Source organism: Myotis brandtii, unplaced genomic scaffold (genome assembly GCF_000412655.1).
Source record: "Myotis brandtii unplaced genomic scaffold, ASM41265v1 scaffold165, whole genome shotgun sequence".
NCBI lineage: Eukaryota > Metazoa > Chordata > Mammalia > Chiroptera > Vespertilionidae > Myotis > Myotis brandtii.
The window spans coordinates 8,181,318-8,202,703 of NW_005356042.1; the positions used below are offsets into that span (position 1 = coordinate 8,181,318).

The 21,386-nt window shown below is 54.4% G+C and overlaps 1 protein-coding gene across 16 annotated transcripts in view; it reads right to left on the bottom strand.

The window, feature by feature from the left end:
* Positions 1 to 20,718, bottom strand: part of NECAB2 (N-terminal EF-hand calcium binding protein 2) — a 29,503-nt gene extending 8,785 nt beyond the window's left edge. For 8 of the 16 annotated variants that reach the window (XM_014536699.1, XM_014536698.1, XM_014536711.1 and 5 more), the window contains exons 1-4: positions 15,177 to 15,212; positions 14,645 to 14,753; positions 11,852 to 11,949; positions 2,672 to 2,808 (exon numbers count right to left, since the gene is read on the bottom strand). In XM_014536699.1, coding sequence (XP_014392185.1) covers positions 2,672 to 2,808; positions 11,852 to 11,949; positions 14,645 to 14,753; positions 15,177 to 15,197 — 365 coding nt within the window. In that variant the 5' untranslated portion in view covers positions 15,198 to 15,212. The other 8 variants (XM_014536700.1, XM_005862567.2, XM_014536702.1 and 5 more) reach the window with 7 other exon arrangements.
* Positions 20,719 to 21,386: the final 668 nt, after the last annotated feature.

Consider the following 21,386-nt stretch of genomic DNA (forward strand, 5'->3'; position numbering starts at 1 on the left):
GGCTGAGAGCAGGCATATGACAGAATAGGGAAATCTGCGATCCTGGCCTCAGCAGGTCCTAGAGAGGGGCCTGCCCGCCTGTCCCCACCCCCACCACGCACACACGTGCCCACACGTGCACAGCCCCGCAGGCCCTGACAGGCACACTCAACCCATCAAGCTCTGCCTGGCACAATAGCAGGGACTCAACCAATGCTTGGCAAAGGTCGAACACCCATGTGCAAAGAGCTGCTGGGAAACTCGCCATAGGCATACAAATACACACTGACACGCGTGTCCACACACAGCACACGCACACTCCCTGTGCACGGCCGCCACACGCCGTCCCGGCTCTTCGGCCTTGGGCAGCGCTGCCTTGTGTGGGCAGGTCTTTGTGAACTTGCAAGCTCACAAGCCCCCTGCAGAGGGCAACCTCCCCCTGCCATTCCCTCCACCCCACCTCCCTCCCCGGCCCCCTGCAGTGCCAGAAGCCGAGTCTCTGAGGTCCAATCCTGGCGGCTCTACAACCAGCAGCCAATTAAATGTGGCCCTGGGACCCTGACGGGGCAGCGGGAGCCCCTGGGGTGGCGGGGTTTGAACCAACAGCTTGTGCCGGGAACATGACACCCCACCCCCGGGGCGAGAAACAGGGTGGCTTAGGGGACTTGCGGCCCCGGGGAGCTGAACTAGCTGAGATTTGGGGCAGCCGGAGGTGGGAGTGTGTGTGGAGCAGATGTGTCTCCCAATGAGATGTGTCACCCCCGCCACCGACATTCCAAAGTGAGGTCCCACTGTGGGGCGGACGAGATGGAACTAGCGAAGTGCAGGAAACTGGCTACGAAAATCATGCAGCCATCTTCTCTGCTCTATAGCAGGAGAGAAACGGCAAGTTCTGAACCAGGATAAGTGACAAAAAACGAAGGAAACCTCAGTGTCAGCGCCCAGAGGTGTGGCCAACTTGGGACCCTCAGAATCACAAGAGCAATCACGAACGCAGAGCTCTGGGCTCACGCCCAGGATCCCCACCCAGTGGGCCCGGCCGGGGCCCCAGGGCCCTGCATTTCCCATTTCCCAGGGGATCTGGCTGCAGGTGTTCAGAGCAGACACATTTCAGGAACCGTATCATTGAGCAGCTTTGCGAGCACACCTGACTGGGACCAGCCCCCCACCAACCGACTGTAAGACACACTCCAACCCCACACAACACCCGACACCCTGCCGCGCCAGGCCGCTGCCCGGGAAACCTGCGGCCGCACAGAAATTCAAGCGTCAGTGATGCTCGGACCAGCACCTGGCTCTTGCCCTTGTCTATCTGAATGCCTTCATGTCCCCTTTCTGCCGGGCACATCAGCTGTTCTGCAAAGAGCAGGCAAACAGAAGTCTCAACTCGGGACAGTAAATGCAAGGACTCATGGCCCGGAACTGGCACTGCCCAGCCAGGAGAACACCCCTTCCCTAGGCTAACCGCCTCCAGTGTCCCCAGCAAAGAGGGGGACCCCAGAAGCTTGTCCATGGCTTCAAGGGCATGCAATCAAGGCCTTAAATCATACTGCAGCAACACGTGCGACCATCGCTCCACTTCCCTTTCGATCCTCCTGAGGAAGGGGCTTGGTGCCACCCTGACCCCATGCCGTGGACGGGGTCCCGACAAGGCGGCCGGCCTCAGGGTCCCAGCTGACAGCAGGTGCCGCTGTCCAGTGACTCCGTTTATGGCACGTGATGCTTGTTTCCACTTATGGGAACCACATACAGTTTCCAAAATTTACCTCCAGTTTTCAACAGTAAGTCAAGCAATAGAATAGTCTTGGGCAAAGAATAATGTGAGTGGTGTGGGGACGTGGAAGAATGGATGAGAGTCTGGGAAACAGTCGCAACTGTATGTGTTGTATGTATGTACTGCACGCACACCAGGCGTTCTTCAGCATATATGCCATTCAGTCCTCACAGCACTAAGGAGGTGGGTATATAACTGTCCCCATTTTACAGTCGTGGAATGGAGGCCCAGAGAGGTACAGCAGCTTGCCCAAGGTCACCCAGCTCTCAAGTACATGAATAGCCCTACCCCAAGTCGCAAGTTGGTACGAATCAAGGCCTTAAATCATACTGCAGCAACACGTGCGACCATCGCTCCACTTCCCTTTCGATCCTCCTGAGGAAGGGGCTTGGTGCCACCCTGACCCCATGCCGTGGACGGGGTCCCAGCCTCTGACAAGGCGGGAGCCGGCCTCAGGGTCCCAGCTGACAGCAGGTGCCGCTGTCCAGTGACTCCGTTTATGGCACGTGATGCTTGTTTCCACTTATGGGAACCACATACAGTTTCCAAAATTTACCTCCAGTTTTCAACAGTAAGTCAAGCAATAGAACAGTCTTGGGCAAAGAATAATGTGAGTGGTGTGGGGATGTGGAAGAATGGATGAGAGTCTGGGAAACAGTCGTAACTGTATGTGTTGTATGTATGTACTGCACGCACACCAGGCGTTCTTCAGCATATATGCCATTCAGTCCTCACAGCACTAAGGAGGTGGGTATATAACTGTCCCCATTTTACAGTCGTGGAATGGAGGCCCAGAGAGGTACAGCAGCTTGCCCAAGGTCACCCAGCTCTCAAGTACTCGAATAGCCCTACCCCAAGTCGCAAGTTGGTACGCACACGGCATACCCCCATGTGACCCTGCAAGGGCCCTGGACGCACCGGATCTGGCTGGTCTGCTCTTCAATGGCCTCCACCGCACTCTCCACGGAGCTCAGCAGCGACTGGATCTGACTGGCCGTCTCCTTCAGGAGGAAGCGGGTCACAAACTGGTCCACGTTGCTTCCTCCCTCATACACCTGTGGCGGGGAGAGCAGGGACAGCAAGGGCTAAGGGTGGGGAGGGAACGGGGGTGTGGGGTCTGGCACGAGTTGGAGGGGCACCTGGGGTCTGTGTGTTTGCCTTACAGTGGGGAGGGGGAAGCCCACTCCACTACTGCCTTCTGTATCTTGGAGGCCATAGAGCTCCTGGATCAAGGCACGGGGTATGGACTCGGAGGCCAAGGTCTGAGCCCTGGCTTTACCTCTTACTCGCTCTGTGACCTCTAGAGCCATACCAGCAGTCACTGTAGTAGCTATCTTACAAGGTCATGGTGAGGATTAAATTACAGCATGTACTTAAAATGCTCAGCACAGTGCCTCAGCACGTAGCAAGTACTCAATAAACAGCAGCTGCTATGAAAAGAAGATGGTGATATGATGGTGGTGGTGATGGTGAGGGTGGTGGTGACCATAGTGACAGTGGTGATGGTGATGGTTGTGATGATAATGGTGGTGACAGTGGTGTGATATGATGGTGGTGGTGATGGTGACGATGGTGACAGTGGTGGTGGTGATGGTTGTGATGATAATGGTGCTGACGGTGGTGGTTGTGGTGCTATGATGGTGAGGGTGATGGTGATGGTTACAATGGTGACTGGTGCTATGATGGTGGTGGTGATGGTGACAGTGGTGAGGGTGATGGTTGTGATAATGGTGGTGGTGATGATGGTGACAGTGGTGGCTGTGGTGCTATGATGGTGGTGGTGATGGTGATTAGCAGATTGTTCCTGATGTTGTTGTTGACAGAGACAAAGCATTAGGGGAGAAGAACTCACAACCTCCTTTCGCCCTTCCTTCTCCAAGAAGGACGCTGTGGGCTCCTGGGCCTGCACACTGCTAAGCAGAGAAATGATAGATGAGAATCAAAAGCACCCAGAGGGCTTAAATTGGCTCCCCAGAGAGGGTGCCCGAGCCTCAGTCCCAGAGGGAGGGCAAGTGGGGAGTCTGGGGGAAGCTGAGGGAGGGAGACAGGCCACAGGAGAGACATCGGGAAAAGGTGGGTGAGGAGGGTTTTCTATGAGTTTTGCTCTGAAATGTGAGACAGGATTTCCCCTCCTGCTAAGAGGCTGCAGCAAAGACCTTTCTCAAGCTTTCTGGAACCAGTTGAGTTTCTTTTGCTGCAAAGGCTTTATAGTGGAAGGTTCAGCCGGGTTGCTCAAGGACGATAACAATCAAAGGGACGCTGTGCTGGGAGACGCTGGTCCCCTAAGCCCGGTGCTGCGCTCCCGCCGCCTCCGCAGACCTGACCTTCCAGAGCTACCTGCCCCAGGGAACCTTGGAACTCTGCCCGGCCTCCGGCAAGGCAAGGGAGACCAGGAAGCAAATGAAACCATCCATCACTCTGACTTGGAATTAATTAGCAATAATTGCACAACGGGAAACATGGCTAGAGACAGATGGAGAAATGGAGGCAGGGAGCAGGGGGAGAGTGGGGTGCAGGGAGGCTGAAAGGAGGGGCACACAGGTGGGGAGGTGTGGGGGTGGACATCCTGGGCCCGCCACCAGACCCGGCACGCTGGCGAGAGGCCCCGGCAGAGAATGCATTTGTGGCAGAAAGAAGGTGAGCTTCTGGTAGCCCAATGCATTGCAGTGATCGATTATCCTTCCTGACAGGCAAGTGAACTCACAACCCAGTGATCAATGGGCTCTGGACAAACGAACAAGAAGATCCGTGGTAGAAAGTGTGAACACAGAGGAAGGCTGCCGGAAGTCATCAAACAGAGAAAAGAGCTAAAGTGAGCGGGTTAGAAGCACCCCGACCAGGGACTGAGGGCGTGTCTGGTCAGGGACCAGCAAGTGTAACTGGTCAGTTGAATTCCAAAGACAAGTTATTTTCAAAGGAGGAGAAATGCAGCTTTTACAGATTTCGCCTCCACAACTGATGTCTCAGCTGAGAGGCCGCGCCATGTTCCAGAGGAAAAGGATCGGGTCCAGGAACTCTGCACCACACGGACAGAGTCCTCATTCGCAGAGTAACAGGGAGATCGTGCGGAAGTCTGCAGATCGAGGGAACTTGACCGGATGAGCACCTTTCCTGCAAAGAACGCCCAGGAGTTTCTCCCAAAGCATCCGGGTTGAATCAGAGAGAGAATTCAGCAATGGGAACGTTGTGAGGCGATGGTGATCACCCAAGTGAAGCAGTAAGTCACAGAAGTCAGGAGGTAAAAACAGTCATCACTCCTCATTACATTTTAACTACAATGATTAAGTCAACAAGGAGTGTGAACGTCTGGAAAAACAACAGGAAATCTCAAAGATCTCCCCAATTCCCTAACAGAGAACAGGAAGTATTGTTGTCAGCCAGGTTTAAGAACAGAAGCAGAGTCCTGGCTGGGTGGCTCGGTTGGAGCGCTGGGGAAATCTCAAAGATCTCCCCAATTCCCTAAAAGAGAACAGGAAGTATTGTTGTCAGCCAGGGTTAAAAAGAAAGCAGAGTCCTGGCTGGGTGGCTCGGTTGGAGCGCTGTCCTGTGCGCCAAAAGGCTGCGGTTCCATTCGCAGTGAGGCACACACCTAGGTGGGGGGTTCTATTCCCGGTCGGGGCCTGTACAGGAGGCAACTGGATGAATGTTTCTCTCACATGAGTCTCTCTCACTCTCTCTAAAATTAATAAAAACATATCCTCAAGTGAGGATTAAAAATTTTTTTAAAGAATTAAAAATGTTAAAGATGTGTGTTTTAGAAGTCACTAGTGAAATGAAAACTAGAATGTCCACCTTTGAAATCATAATCAATGCTATAAACAAAGCGGACCATCGGAAGGTAAAATGTCAGAGAAGAAGGAGGCATAAAAACGCGGGAAGCACAGAGGATGCTGACAGCAGTCAGACCAGAGAGATCATAATAACAGAGAAGCAGCGAATCCCCCCGTGGAGACTCAGCCCCAGATCTGATGAAAGGAGACGCAGCTGGGGCGCCTGCAAGCCACAGGATCTAGGAGAGAAGTCTGTGCTAAGACTCTGCAAGCAAATTTGAGAGGAACACGGGAAGTTGCAACATCACTGTGCCGGCAGGATGTAAGCGAGAAGTACTCCACGGCAGGATGTCAGCGAGAAGTACTCCACGGGAAGGGTAGGGACAGAATGACAAAAGGCACGACGCATAACAAGGACAGAACATCAAACCTCTGAGCAGTGGGAGAGGATGTCGCTAAGCGTGGCCATGGGATTCAGACGGGTACCATCACTTCAGAAAGCCTTGTATCAGGAGCCTCACACTGCTCATAACTTTGACCCAGTAATTCTCCACTTTTGATCATCTATCCTTAAGAAATAATGCAAATACTTATGTCCCAATGTTATTTATAATATCAAAAACCTGGAAATCTAAGATGCCCAAGAGAAGAGGAATAGTAAGTAAATTTAAATAAGAATATTTAAATTGATGCTTCTGAATAGTTTTAAGGGAAAAAGGTTAAAAAAAAAGCAGAAAATAAAATTTTATACCCAGAACAATATTAAATATATTAAAGAAATACACATGGAAAAAAGGCTCAAAGGTAATAAACTAAAATGTTAATAATAATTAGGGACAATGGGAATTAGAAGTGACTTGAAATTTTTCTTTATACTTTCCTCTACTTCCTAAAATGTGCCTGTTGAATATGTACCATTTTTATAATTAAAATATTGTACCAAAGTTCTATAGGTATCAAGTAACATGGGCAAAAATATTAAACATATAAAGATAAATGACAAAACACAATGTAGTGTGAAAAATTAGCTCATCTTTATCCAATAGGACAGATAAATTAGACAAAAATAAATAGGATGCAAAAGACAGTCAGGGAAAAGTGTACAAGTCTTTAAAATGGGCTGAAAAGATTACTGGGCTCCTTGTCTATACACCCTCAGGCTTATCGATATCTTCCCTTGTGTCGGAGCTACTTTTAAAACTTGAAGACAAAAAAAAAATGTGATGATGATGCCTAAGTTCTCCTCCACAGAAATGCATGACTCTGTCTGCAGAACATAATGGCCACGCCCGAGGACACTGGCCGCTCTTACACTTGCTCACAGACTCCTGCAGAGCTCCTGGGTGCCCACATACACGGTGTGTGTTGTCTGCATTTCCCTTTAAGCGAGCTGTGACATCTCACCGGGTCTCACATTAATGAATGAGTTAAATATGATCCTGGACACGTGTACATTTTGTATTTGTCCCAGAAACACGATTTCACTTTTTTTTGAAAAGGTGTCTTTTAACAGCATAAATTTCATAAGGAAAGGACAGCTATTTTCAAAATGCATATTCTGAAAGTATGATCCACATCTTCTCAAGCATCCATAAGCTACTTATAAAAAAAATTAAATAATACGCCATGAAGACATCACCTGGCTGGGTGGCTCGGTAGGTTGGAGTGTCGTTGTACACCAAAGGGTTCAATTCTCGGTCAGGACACACTCCTAGGCTGTGGGTTTGACCCCTGGTAGGGGCATCTAAACACCATGCACTAGGTATACCGGTTAATAATGCAGATTTTTTTCGCTAGGTGGAGTTACACATATGTTGATATATATACGATTTGATATGTATGCTATTTTGTTGTATTGACAACAAGCTTCAAAACTTCATATGTCAGATTTCCTGAAGTGTTAACATCATAGATATTTTTACACTTAAAAATGTCGAATTCCATGCCAAAAAAAGAGCATTTGTGGGAAGTTTAATTCATTACTTTAATTTGAAGAAAAGTGCTGCTGAAAATTATCGTATACTTCAGGAAGCATATGGTGAACATGCTCCATCTCAAGATACTTGTGAACGCTGGTTTAAACGCTTTAAAAGTGATGATTTCAATGTGAAAGACAAAGAACGTCCAGGTCAACCGAAAAAGTTTGAAGACCAACAATTACAAGCATTATTGGATGAAGATGTGTGTCAAACTCAAAAACAACTTGCAGAAAGATTAAACATTGCTCAGCAAACAATTTCCGATCGTTTACAAGCAATGGGAAAGATTTTAAAGGAAGGAAAATGGGTGCCACATCAACTGAAAGAAAGACAAATGGAAAACCGAAAAGTCATCAGTAAAATGTTGCTTCAATGGCACGAAAGGAAGTCTTTTTTTGCATCGAATTGTGACTGGCGATGAAAAGTGGATTTATTTTGAGAATCCCAAACGCACAAAATCAAGGGTTGATCCAGGTCAACCATCAACATCGACTGCAAGGCCAAATCGCTTCGGAAAGAAGACAATGCTCTGCGTTTGGTAGGATCAGGAAGATGTGGTGTATTATGAGCTTCTAAAACCATGTGAAACCATTAATATTGATCGCTACCAACAACAAATAATCAATTTGAACCACGCTCTGATCGTGAAACAACCAGAATGTTCCAGAAGATGTTAGAGAATAACATTAAAATCTATGGTTGCAGTGAAAATATCATTCAAGGGTAAATGTTGAAATTCAAACTTTAGTATAAAAAGTTTAAGCATTGTAGTTCACATGTAAAAAAGAATAGCAACAACAAATCTAAGGAAAGGGGAGAAAGAAAAAAATGATGATAAAAACTGAAAATACGGCAGAAAACATTGTGAAATTTAAATAAATGTGCCAGGGGCTGGTTATTGAAATGACTAATGAAAACGAGCAAAACTCGTCAAATGTAAGTTTTTAAAATGTAGCAAAATAGGACAAAAATGGAAACAAGAACTGAGCTATATCAGATGTTTTATTCAACTTAATCTGCATTAAGTGCCTGGTTTGTGTCAATGTTTTAGATTAAAAAAAAATCCTAAGAACATACAACGCATAATCCTATATAATAAAAGGCTAACATGCAAATTGTCCCTTCAACCGGGAGTTCGACCAGGAGGCAGGGCCGGCTGGCCAACTGCCCATGGCCCCTTCCCCCAGCCGGCCCGGCCTGATTGCCCCGATTGGGGCCGGCCAGCTGGACTCCACCCATGCACGAATTCGTGCACCAGGCCTCTAGTTTCCCACAAAACGGATCATGTCTGTGACAGTTTTATTCAAAACTATACTAAAATGGACATAAAAAGTAAAAAAAAAAAAATTACTCTGCTGTGGTTCAGTGGTTAGAGTGCTGGCCCAGGCACCAAAGGGTCACGGGTTCGGTTTCCAGTCAAGGGCGTGTACCTCAGTCGCAGGCTCGATTCCCAGCCCGGTTGGGGTGCATGTGGGAGGCAATCAATCAACGTGTCTTTCTAACATCCATGTTTCTCTCTCTTCCCCCCTCCCTCCCTTCCACTCTCTCTAAAAACATCAATGGAAAGAAAATTTAACTAAAACTAGAATTGACCTTAACATAACTATTAAAATAATCCCCTCCCCTGTTCAGTACCTGGATCCAAGCCTCATAGATAAATTCTATTTTCGAATAGAAAAGTAATTCTGTTAGAGAAACTGATTCAAAGCCACCTACAGTTCATTTCCAAACTATCCTCAATTCTCAAGTCCCAATAGAGAGAAATAAACGCTCAGCTGGTGACAGGATCCAGCAATGTGATAGAATAATGCCTCATTGAGGGCTTATCAGAGGAAGCTAAGGGCTGTTCAATAGGAGAGCAGCTAATAATAGAATCCACCCCATCAACAGCTTGAGAAAACGCACACCATCATTTTTAAAAGACAAAAAAAGGCATTTCAGAAAATTCACTACCACCTCCGAAGACGGAATTTAACGAAGGGAACGCAGAAATAATTTTTGAGCAGGCTGAGGGGATCCTAGAATAAGAGCTGGTATTAATATAATAATTAGTGGCGAAACACTGGAGAGATGCGCTTGGAAATCAGAAGCAAAACGAGGATAACTGACGTAGCGCCATTAGGACGTTTTAAGATTTGGGGCAAATGCCAGAGGACTCACAGGGACACAGAGGAACACCTCAGAAACGAAGGGCCCGCGGCTCACAGCAGATGCTCCCGCTGTACAGCGACAAAAGCCACCGAGGCAACTAACATCAATGGGTGCATTTGAAATAATGAGCTGCATTTCTACACACACACACATCGGTTAGAAAATACGCAAGAAAAAGCAATGCCAGTCACCACGGCAACAACCCGCTGTCACCGCCACCCGAGACGTCCCAGGGCTGCGCTGAACGAGAGTGCGTGGTTTCTGAGAGTGAAATCCCACACCGGTCCCCTGAACGCGGAAACCCTCTCCTGAGCGGAGGCCGAGGTCACAGCTCTGAAGTTATGACCGAAGACCAAGCAGCAGCTGTGAGAAAGTTATAAACGGCTCTCGGCAACGGTGCTGAGAACTGGCCCCTCACACATGAGAAAGCCGGGGCTCGAGGAGGTGGCTGCAGCCAGGAGTCCCGTGTGGGTGCAGGTGCACCTCACACAGCCTGTTGGGAGCAGGGCTGGGCCGACGCTCTTGTCTGGGTGACTCGGATTCTGGGGTCTGGGCTCTTTCCATGCTCCCCGTAACCCACCGCCCGCCTTGATACTTGCAAATATCACACAGTCTACAAGAAAAACAATGAAAAGGAGTTGGTTCTACATGTTATTAAAAGACACTTTAAAACACCAAGACTCAAAACAGCGTGACTCTGGGCTGTGGGTGGTGGAGGCTCAGGGTGAGGCTTGGCTATTTCGGGCTCCGGGAAGAAAGGGATTCTCTAATCCTCTGCAGAGCAGTCACTGAGCAGCATTTGAAAAATGTACTGAATGGTCCTACCTGTGCCTGGGCCATACAACAGGAGCCTAGAAATAAAAACTAGTCACCTTTGCTCTGTGCCAGGCCCTATGCTAAGCAATTGGAGACCTTACTTCATGCAGTCCTCATAAAGATCCTACAAAGCGAATGCTCCCATTCCACAGATGGAGAAACTGAGGCTCAGAAAGGAAAGTGACCGGCTCCGGGTCCTTCAGGCAGGCCTGGCTGACTTTATCAGCCTAGCTCCCTGTCCCCACCCAGCAGATGGGGCTGGCCTTTTCTGAGGTCCCACGGGTCGCTGCAAGCCCTTGGGTGTCTGTGTCCCTCAGGGCCTGGCCTGCTCCACGCTCCCTCCCTGCGTGTCTTGGTCAGTGTACCCAAGCGGCCGCCCCTGCTCCTGGCTGACTAACACTCCAGTCACCCCCGGCAGCCTGAAGTCCCAGGCTGTGCTCTATACCTCCTGACAGGTCCCTGACTCAGTTTCCCCTCTCATTTCAGCCAGCAGGTCTGGCTGTCCGGCCACCACTCTGCAGGGTCACCTTTCTGAGCCTCTGTTTCCGTAGCTAGGAAATGGGGGAAGTGAGAGCAGCCACCCATGGGGTTGCTGTGAGGGTTAAACTGAGTGTTTAATCCTGGCCATCGTGGGTCCTTAGGAAGTTTCTGTGCCTCTTCTCCGTGGAGGCAGAAAGAACACGCCTACCCGTCCCCTCTGCAAGCCGCCAGCCAGCGGAGGTACAGACTCGGGCAGGAAATGAAGTTGGGGGTGGGGTGGGCTCTGAGTTACGTGGAGAAGGCGCAGTGAGCCCCAGCCCATACCTGGCCTTATCTCCCTGCCCCCATCCTCCTCCAGGTCATACACGCAGACGAGGAGGCAGGACGAAAGGCAGAGACTTTGGAGCCACATCGGAGACACAGCGGGTCTGCACTCATAGTGGCCCCTCTGCCCGGCTCACGGCTTCAGGCCTGGGCACGTGTTCTCCACCAGACTCCACCCCATTCCTCGGTCACACGCAAACCCGCCCTTCCCCTTCCCCTCTCGTGACCCTGCTGCAGAAGGCACAGGCCCGGCAGCCATGATGCTCGTCCACGGGCGAGGGCTGGGCTGCCTGCTGCTCCCTCCCCAGGACCCCATCCGAGGGCCACGCCCGATGCTGGGAAAGGGTCTCACCCTCCAAACCACATACGAGACACCGGGTGGACAGGGCCATTCACGGAGCCACTCTACTCACTTCACAGTGCACCTCCGCTCCCGCTAGGAGAGCCAAGCAAAGCCCGCCCAGGGCCAGGCCCACCCAACACTTGTCCTCACAAACCCAGGCACCCGTGGGTGCAGATGCCCCAGAGAACATCGGAAACCAGAGCTTGGAACCCTAGGGCCACCCACACCTGCTGACCTTCTTGGTGTAGCCCATGGCCTTCAGGACAGAATGGTTCAAGGTCTCCAGGGAGGCCAAGACGTCCTCATAGTCCCCCATGTGGTCCACAAAGTAATCTGGGGTAGGAAAGAGCAAAGGTTAGGGGTCACAGGAGGATTCTGCCCCTTTCACCAATCCCCCATGCCCCTGTTCCCGCTCCCCGGGTCCCTTCCCTCCACACCTCTTGGTCCCTGCATTGCCTAATCGGCACCTACCACACAGCTCCTTGGTGTCCACGTGGCTGCAGAGAGAGCACAGGGGAAGGGGGACTCAGAAGCCGGCCTGTCAGGTCCCATCCTCCTGCCCTCCCTCCACAGCCTGCCCGGCCCACACAGCTGGTAAAACGCCCGGTGCCTTCTCTCTTCATTCCATGCCCTGGCATCATGAGCCCCACTTCACAGGTGAGGGTGCAGCAGGTAAATGGCACCAACCCCTCCGAAGGACCAAGCAAAGCTCCGTCGGCACCTCAGTCTATCTGACCCCCTCACCACACCACCCACCCTGCTTCCTCCCCCAAAGTCTGCTGATCACATCATGAGCAGACGGGACCAGGATGGGGCTCAGGAAAAGGGAGGAGGCGAAAGGGAGGAGATGACATTACAGGCTGAGACCAGCTTTCCTGAGACACGCTGTCCTGGGCACTCCTGCCTGCCTGCCTGGGCCTGGGCCAGCGTCCGGTCCTCACCCTAACCCCAAGCCCCAGGGTCTGCACCCCATTCCTACAGCCTGGATGGGGAAGGGTCCTGCCCTTCCTGGAGGAGGCTGAGTACAAGGGCCAGCCCCGCAGGTGCAGGTGAGGGTGCGGGTGCAGGTGCAGGCAGCGAAGCAGCCTGGGAACACAGATGCGATGCAGGTGTGCCCGGTGGGCACCCAGGGACCCGAGTGTCTGTGCAGGTTCGAAACCTTCACTTTCTGGGCCCCAGTTCCTCACTGCGAGGAGGGACTGGCCTAGAACAGTGTGGTCCTCCCAACCCAGGCTCATCCACACGCCTCCGGGAAAGGCGCCTGTGCACTCCTGCCTGCTGAGGGGACCAGGACGGGGCTCAGGCAAGGCCTAGGCCAAACCACTCGATCCGGGGTCAGAGGCTGCGAGCTGCCCTGGAGGTCCCCTGATTCGCTGTCCTAGTAAAAGTGCTGGCAGGTCTCGCAGAAAGGAAGCCAGTTTTCTTGTGCTTAAACTAGCATTTCCCCGAGCTTCTGACCCATGGGAACTGTTCTGGACAGAAGCCTACCCAGCACCCCAGGAGGGAATGCCCACAGCTGCCTCTGGGGAGCCCTGGAGAAAATGCCGAAGGTGAGACCTCCCCGCTCGCTCCCCACTCACGTGCTCTCATGGTTAAATGCACAAAACCTGCACCTCTTCCTCCCCACCCAGCTGGCCCAACACAGAGGCACCCAATGAGAATGCATCATCAATGGGTCTCAGCCCTGCCAAGCTCCCGGGCCGGGAGGGACCCCTCAGAAACCCCCGCCTGGATCCAGACGCAACGCCCTTCTCTGGAGTCTGTGCTAGGAGCTGTTTCCTCCAGGCGCCTTCCCTGGACATGACACTGGCTCCACCTGCCCCGGTGCCGGCCTCTGCCTTCAGGACGCTCAGCCCCAACCCCTGGTCCAGGCCCCCACGGCGCCGGGTCCCCTGCAGATGAGCCTGGGGGAAGCTCCTTGTTTCAACATCTCTGGCCTGTCTCAGGGGACCCCATCAAATCTGCCCCAAGCACCCCACCCCCGGAACTCTGGTCCTCATCCCCGGAAGTAGGCCTGAGGAAGGTGACCAGGTGTGGGCTGAACGGGAACCCAAGGAAAAGGAGAAGGTGGGATTAAGGTTGGGGCAGGGGCAGGGTAAGCAGCATTTGCTCTTGATTCAGAGATGGGTGGGCCAGGAGGTTCAGATGGATTCTGAGATGTGGGTTAGGGTTATGACTGAGTTGATGAAAGGTTTAATTAGATGAGTCAGAAGTGAGATTCAGGTTAAGAAGTAGAGTTATGGGGCGATGAAGCTCAGGGAATGTAATCAATAATACTGCGATAACGATGCATGGTGCCAGCTGGGTACTGGGAATGTTGGGGTGAACACTTTGTAAAGTATGATTTCCTAGCCACTATGCTGTATACCTGAAACCTATGCAAACTAATACTGAAAGTAAACTATAATTAAAAGAAATAAAGTGAGGCCCCAGCCGGTTTGGCTCAGTGGATAGAGCATCGGCCTGCAGACTGAAGGGTCCCAGGTTCAATTCTGGCCAAGGGCACATGCCCGGGTTGCGGGCTTGATCCCCAGTAGGGGGCGTGCAGGAAGCAGCTGATCAATGATGCTCTCTCTCATCATGTTTCTATCTCTCTCTCCCTCTCCCTTCCTCTCTGAAATCAATAAAAATATATTAAAAATAATAATGAAATAAAGAAATAGAGTTAGGATGAGCATCTGGTTAGAGTTTGGTTTCGGATGGGAGCCGGTGAGAACAAGATGGCAGCGTTGGTGTTGGGTCGGGAAAGAAGCACCAGGTCTGGGCAGAACTGGGCTGAATTAGCAGAAGGTGACGGAGCCGCCAACTTCCCTTCACCATCCAGTGTGATTTCTGCAAAATCTAGGGTCTCTCTCCGCTTAGCCACATGTGCCAGAAAAGACCAGCCTGCCAAGGGGGTCGCTGACTTCCGGACGAAGGAGTTTGGGGACTGCAGGGGTGGGCAATGAAGGCTGGCCCCGGGCAGAGGAAGGGCCTCCTCCCAGCCCACGGCGCCGGCTCCAGACACAGCTCCTTGGTGTCCACGTGGTTGGTGTTGTCGGAGTCGATGGTGTGGAAGAGACCCTCCAGCTCCGTCTCGTTGAGGACGCCATCTGCAAAGAAGAGCTGGAACTCCTCCAAGGACAGCTTCCCATCGTCTGCAAAGGGGGAAGGAGAGCAGCTGGCGTCTGAGCGACAGGACGTCCCCAAACCCAGACAATTCCCAAACCAACAGAGCAGTCCCGTCGGCGAATCCCAATCGGCCAGCGCACGCCAGTTCACGGGGAACGACTGACTGACTCACGCAGCCAATTCCCGAACCACAGACCCACACCTATTGGAGAGAACCCTCAAACCAACACACACAAGCAGCAGCTCGTCTGCGGGGACCCACGCTGCAGGAATTCAACCAACAGCCAGCACCTGCCCCGCCAGGCAATCGCCTGACCACCTGGGCCGGCACTGTTTACAGTCGCTCCACACCTGCCACGCCTGTAAGAGGGGGGCCCGAGGGCGGACAGTCTGATGGCCTCTCTCCCTCCCGTCCAGGTACCCAGATGATCTCCCCACATTTAAATTACCTCCAGCGCCAGCACCCACATCCTGATTGGGGAGAGGAAAGACCCCTCGCCCTGTGCCCCATCCACTCGGCAAGCTTCAGCCCAAACCTTTGAAAGGGCTGATGTGTGACGGTTGCCAACAGTTGGCACGCAGTTCTCTCGGTGCCACAGATGCTGCCTTAAAGATGCCAAACCACGAGGAAAGGAGGTGCCTGGCCTGGGCCCGGCGCTGGCCGCCCGCCCGCCCTGGGGCCAGGACCTGTGGCTCTGGGATGTGGAGGGCGTGGGGCTCTGTAAGGGGCACCACAGCTGAGGCATGCCACCTGCCGCCCACCTCCCTCCCTCTCTCTCACCTGCAGCCCCCCCAGCACAGCATCTGGCAGGGAAGCTCTCTGAGTTGGGGGCAGAGGGGCCTCTGAGGGAGGGGCTCACAGCAGACCTGTGACTCCAGGAGAAACAGCCCTCAGCTTCCCCTCAGCTCCTCCCACCCGGCACACCTGCTGAGAGAACTCCCAAAAGCTGCTCTCCACCCCTGCAGCCAGCACCGCCTCAATGAGCCTGCTCTTCTTAAAGGAGCCATGCCTGTGGGCGGCAGTGGAGGTCAGGGAGGACGGCAGGCCCATGGCACTTCCCAGCCCCCGTGCAGACCCCTCCCAATGGCGTCCTGCCAGGCTGCCATCAAAGCCCAGCGAGCCCACCTGGCACCTCTGGGTGGCCTAGGAAGAGATGCCCTTTCCTGGTTGGGGTGAGGGCCTTGCCCAGCGTCAGGGCACAGGGTCGTGACGGATGCAGGCTGGGTCTGAGGCTCCCGATTCCTTAGGCAGTGGCCCTCCTGCAGGGCACAGCTTGCCTAGGTGAGCCCAGAGCGAAGTTGTTCTTACATTTTAAAGGCGCCGGAGCGCCCGTCTCTGCGCCCAGCAGCTCTGTGTGGGCTCAACGTAGGGCTAAAGGACAAGCTGGGGAGAGGGAGACCCTCACACTTGTCCTCACTTCCCTCCCTGTCATCAAGCTCAGGAGAGAGTAAGGACTAACTGTGAGCTGTGAGCGCTCGGTGCCTGGGGGTGAGGGCGGGGTCCTGGATGCCTCCGGCATCCTGGCTCAGGGTTCAGTGTTAAAGAGGGAGGATGAGTTTGTAACTTTCAAAACATAAGAGTCCCCACCCCCCCATACTCCCGCTCAGAAGGCCCAGAACCCAGCCACGCACGATACCAGCTGTGAAATAAACTCTAAGCTGCGGGTCCTTGTCATCTGGGCAAGAGGAGACGTTCCCCGTCCCATTTGGCAAGATTGGTGATCAAGCCAGGAACCACAGCGCAGAATCAGGGCAGACACATGGGGCTCTTACTGCGTAGTCACTCATTCAGTCCTCACCACACCCCATGGCACGGTAGCACCGTCACCCCCATTTCACAGACCTGTAAACCGAGGCACAGAGCCGTTAAGGGGCTTGCCCAGACCCCACAGCTGGGGCTCAAACCCAGGCCATCTGGCTCCTGAGGCCACACTCTCACCCAACGTGGGGCAGGGTCTTGTAGCAAGAGCTCCAGCCACAGGGCGGCCTGGACACGCTGAGGCCGAGTCCAGACTCAGTGGAAGGGAGCTGGGATTGCTTCGTCTTGTCTGCGTGGGCACAGCCAGGGGTCTCCCTGCCTCACCCGCTCCTGCCTGTCAGGTGCCCAGTTGTCTCACTTGGGAGAGCGGCAGGGGGAGTGAGGGGGGCCCAGACCTCCTGAGCACAAAGGCTCCCAGCTGACATTTATCTCGAAGGCCTCACCACCGCCCTAAGGAACCAGACCAGCCAATGAGGGAAGCACCCTCCCACCAGGCCCCGCCCATTAGACCAGAGGCCTGGCACCCCCGCCCAGCGGGCATTTGCAGGTGTCTCTCCCAATTAGCACGAGCTCAGCCTCTAGTCAGTGACCTTTCAAATGCCAGGAGTCTGCATCCCTGCAGAGACATGCCGGCACCTGCCGCCTGCCCTCCGGGCTCCACCCCCAGGCCGCCCCTCGGAGCCCTGCCGTCTTCATCTCTGTGAACATCTCTGTCCTCAGAGCCACTACGGCTGGCCTGTGCTCCTGTAATCCCGAGGGCCCATCCCTCCCAGCCTCAGCCTGAGCCCACACTCCATCTTCCGCCCCCGGCATCTTATTCCGCTGGGTGCCAGGGGAGGGCCCGCGTGCGCCTGTGATCAACAAGTGTGCGCACGAGCCTTTGTGTGTCTCTGGTCTACACCCACACTCACCCTACGTGCACACCACGCCCATCCCCTGCCCACACGTTTTCAAACTGAGTCCGAACCCATCTGCCGCCCCCCCTGCCCCCGCCTCAACTGAGGACCTGCAGGCTGTCACTTGCCCTCGCCAAGCCTTGCTACTGTCAGCTGCGGTAAGGGGTACGGTGCTTCCTATGCCAGTAGGAGCAGAGTGAAGACCAAAGGAGAAGGTCCATGAAAGTCTCGGTGCCCGGAGGCTTAATGGCATCGGCAGCCTGCCCCACAGCGGGCACCTGTGCAGCACAGGAGGGAACCCAACACCTGTGGACAAGCCAAGGCCATTTCCACGGCGCTTGACGCTCCTCAGCTGTTCAGGGCTCGCTGCTTCCTTAGGTGCAGCCCTCTGTGCTGCGGGCTAGTTTCATCACCCCCACTACAGATGGGGAAACTGAGGCCAGAGAGTTTGGGGGCTGGCCTCAAGTCGCAAAGCTGGGAAGTGGCTGAGCCAGGGCTTGCACCCAGGCAGTCTCTGTGACAGAGGAGGGGCCCCGCCCCCCTCCCACTGGCTCCGCATCCCACACACCCTAACCCTGGTGACACCCCCACAGCCACTCTGCAGTAGCTGGGAAGACGCGAGGCCCCAAGGGGAGCAGCAGGCTGGGCCTGTACGGGGCCCGCAGGAGAGAAGTTGAGAGCCCACAGCTGTGCTCAGGGCGGAACCGTGGCCTCTGACTGGGAACAAGTAATGGCGAGGAAAGCCCAACTGTGCCTGGAGACCAGGGTGCCACCCACCACGCACGCACGGACACACGGACAACCCCACAGCCACTGGGAGACCACAGCCAGACACACTGCTGCACCCCAGGGCTGCACAGCCACACTCGCATCCATGAACAGACCCATCACCTAAATCCACAGGCACTTACCAAGCACCTACTGTGTGCTGGGCGCCAGGCCCACGACAGGGACAAGCCTCTAACCCCCTCCTCTAATCTCTAACACTGTTCAGGCCACGATGCCACCGCCATTTCCTGAGCCCCACCGAAGCCCCCCATCCCTTTCCTTGCTCCTTGCTCCAGATGCAATTGCTCTGATGGTCCTTTGGTCCAAGAGGCCTGGGAGGGGCCATCACTCCCAGGGATGGGGTCAAGGTGGAGACCCCAGGCACTGACTTCCAGCCAGGCCTGCACACCTCCTCTCCCCCCGCCCCCCCCCAAGGCCTCATGTTCCATCCCCAACACCATGGGGGGCAGGTCAACTCACAGGGGCAGGGAGAAAGGGGGTGCTGGGACCCAGGCTAGAGCTGCGGCCTTGAACTCCAGCCTACGACAGAGAGGGGCTGGGACTGATGCTCGGGGCCCTGAGGGGCGGGCACATCTGTTCCCACTTCCCCCAGCAGAGACCTTGGCCCTCAATCAGCTTGTTTCAATAAATGAGCAAACACTGAGCACTGCCTAATTTTCCCTAAAACACCTATCCCCCCACCTCCCTGTATTTTCCCAATAGCCTAGGCAAGTAAACAGGTTAAGTGTTATCACCCCACTTTACAGACGGGGAAACTGAGGCCTGGAGAGGGACTGTGCCTTGGTAAAGCCATGTAGAGTCGCTGTGGGCCGGAGAAGAATGACTGCAGTATTTATAGGAAGTTGGACCGCTCTTTGCCACACCTGCGAGGTTCGGGCCTTGGGGAACGTGGTTATCCTCACACAGGTGGGAGCCTACCAAGCGATCAGGAGGGGAGCGTCAGGTGTTCTATGGCAAAGCAATGTGCTGCTCACATTGTCGGAGAGGCTGTGTGATGTGGGGAAAAGGGCTGGAGTCTGCAGCAGAGCGACGGCCTACACGCAGCTGGGCTACCCTGGGCAAGTCACTTACCCTCTCTGAGCCACGACAGCGCTGATAGAACACGGGATGCAGCACCCACTGCACCAGGCAGCAGTGAGGAGGAAGTGTGCCCCTGCCTGTGAAGGGCCTAGAGCAGTGGTTCTCAACCTTCTGGCCCTTTAAATACAGTTCCTCATGTTGTGACCCAACCATAAAATTATTTTCGTTGCTACTCCATAACTGTAATGTTGCTACTGTTATGAATTATAATGTAAATATCTGATATGCAGGATGGTCTTAGGCGACCCCTGTGAAAGGGTCGTTCGACAGCCAAAGGGGTCGCGACCCACAGGTTGAGAACCGCTGGCTTAGAGTGAGGCTGGGGGCTTCCTTACAGCGTGGTCCAGCCCAGCTGCGTAAGGGTTAAAGCACACCAAGCATTTACCATGGGCAGGACACCCTGGCATCAGACATCCATTCACAGAATCCTCATGGCATCCCCGCTGTGTAGGAACTAGGGAGTCCTGTTGTACAGAGGGGAAACTGAGGCACAGAGCAGATCCAGGACTTGGCCTTCAGATTTCAGAGACCTGTACCCTTAACCTTTAGGTTCAAGGTGGCCCACTCCCCACCCTGGTCCTTTCCCTTGAGGCGTCAGGACGGAAAGAGCCAGGTCCTCATTCAGGGCCAGCACGGGAGGGAAACTCACCATTTTTGTCCGCGCGGCGGAAAATCTGCAGGGAAGAGAGATGGGCTAGTCAGCCCTGGGCAGAGAGCTCCTGAGCTGGAACAGATGTCCCCTCCCCCCCAGGTGGCCTGGGAAACCGAGCCTCCACTTTCTCCCTCCCCAGGGAGGAGACCCGCCGGCTGGGATCCAGGGTGGGAGAGGGAGATGTTACAGGCAGAGGCCCTCCCAGCCACCCTAGCGGAAGCAGCCGCCCACGCTCCCTCTGTGCCGCCAGCCTGCCCACAGCCACGCTGACAGACACATGCACACGCGTGTGGACACTCTGGCTCACACTGTCCACATGCTTGGGGGTGCACTCCCAGCGCCACCGGTCCATGGGGCTCCACCCACTGTCACACCCTGAGTTGCACACCCCGAATTTGTGTCCCGAGGACACAGCCACAGGCCTTGCAGCCTCAGGGCGCTCCAGGGAGGTTGGGTTAAGTCTGAACAGAGGCCTCTGCTAAAGGAACCTCCAGGCTTGGCCACTGGACCAGCCACAGGCAGGAGGGGCCTTTTGGGCGGGGGAGTGAGTAGAAGCAGGTTGACAGGAGCTCAGGCAACCAGCTGCTGCCTCAGGTAGGAAAGAGGAGGGGCCAGCCCAAGCCCCCACCCCCACCCCCAGCCTGAGCTTAGAGACCAGATAACTCCTCCTCCTGGCATTTCGGGCAGGTAGCCCTGCTGATGGAAGGAGGGAGAGGTAGACCAGCACCTCGACCACCCACCTCTGGTGCTTCCCTGGGATAAAGGACAGAGGCCCCTGCAAGCAATGGGGCGGCATCCATTATCCACCCGAGGCTGTGACACACTGACGCAGTGGCTCAGGAGATCAGCCCCTTCCTTAGCTGAACCCTGATGCCAGGGTCCTGGGCAGGAGCCACTGTGGCTGGGCAGGAAGGGGAGCACTCTCTGGCGCCCCGCAAAGCCTCAGCCCAGGGCCCACACTCCTGCTCCGAGGCTGCGTTCCACCCTCAGGTGCCTGCCGAGGGCCTGGGTGTTACTGAACCACATGACCACCTGCTGTGGCTCCAGAGTCTGCACGAGCACAGAGCCCCCCATCTGCTCATCACCCCATTTCACAGATGAGGACACGGAGGCTCAGAGCCCGCAGGCAGCACTCCAGGACCCTGGAGCCCGCCCCCTGGACTGTCAGAGGAGAGAATGGGAGGGGTCTGCCCCCCCCCACCCCGGCTTCCCTGCAGGGCAGGCCCAGGGCTTTCAGCTGCCAACTCTGCTGGGGTCTTGAGAGAGGGTCCGGGGTGTGTCGGGCTGTGCATGTGTGAGTGTGTTTGGGGGCACCAGCACCAGGACCCCAAGCACTCCCAGCAAAGCTCCACCCTCCCCGCCCAGCCCTCTCTGCCCAGAGCCAGCTGTGGGTTCCAGGAAAGGAGAGAGAAAATCCACTCGTGCTCACGTGCACAAGCGCACACACACACACACACACACACACACACACACACACATACAC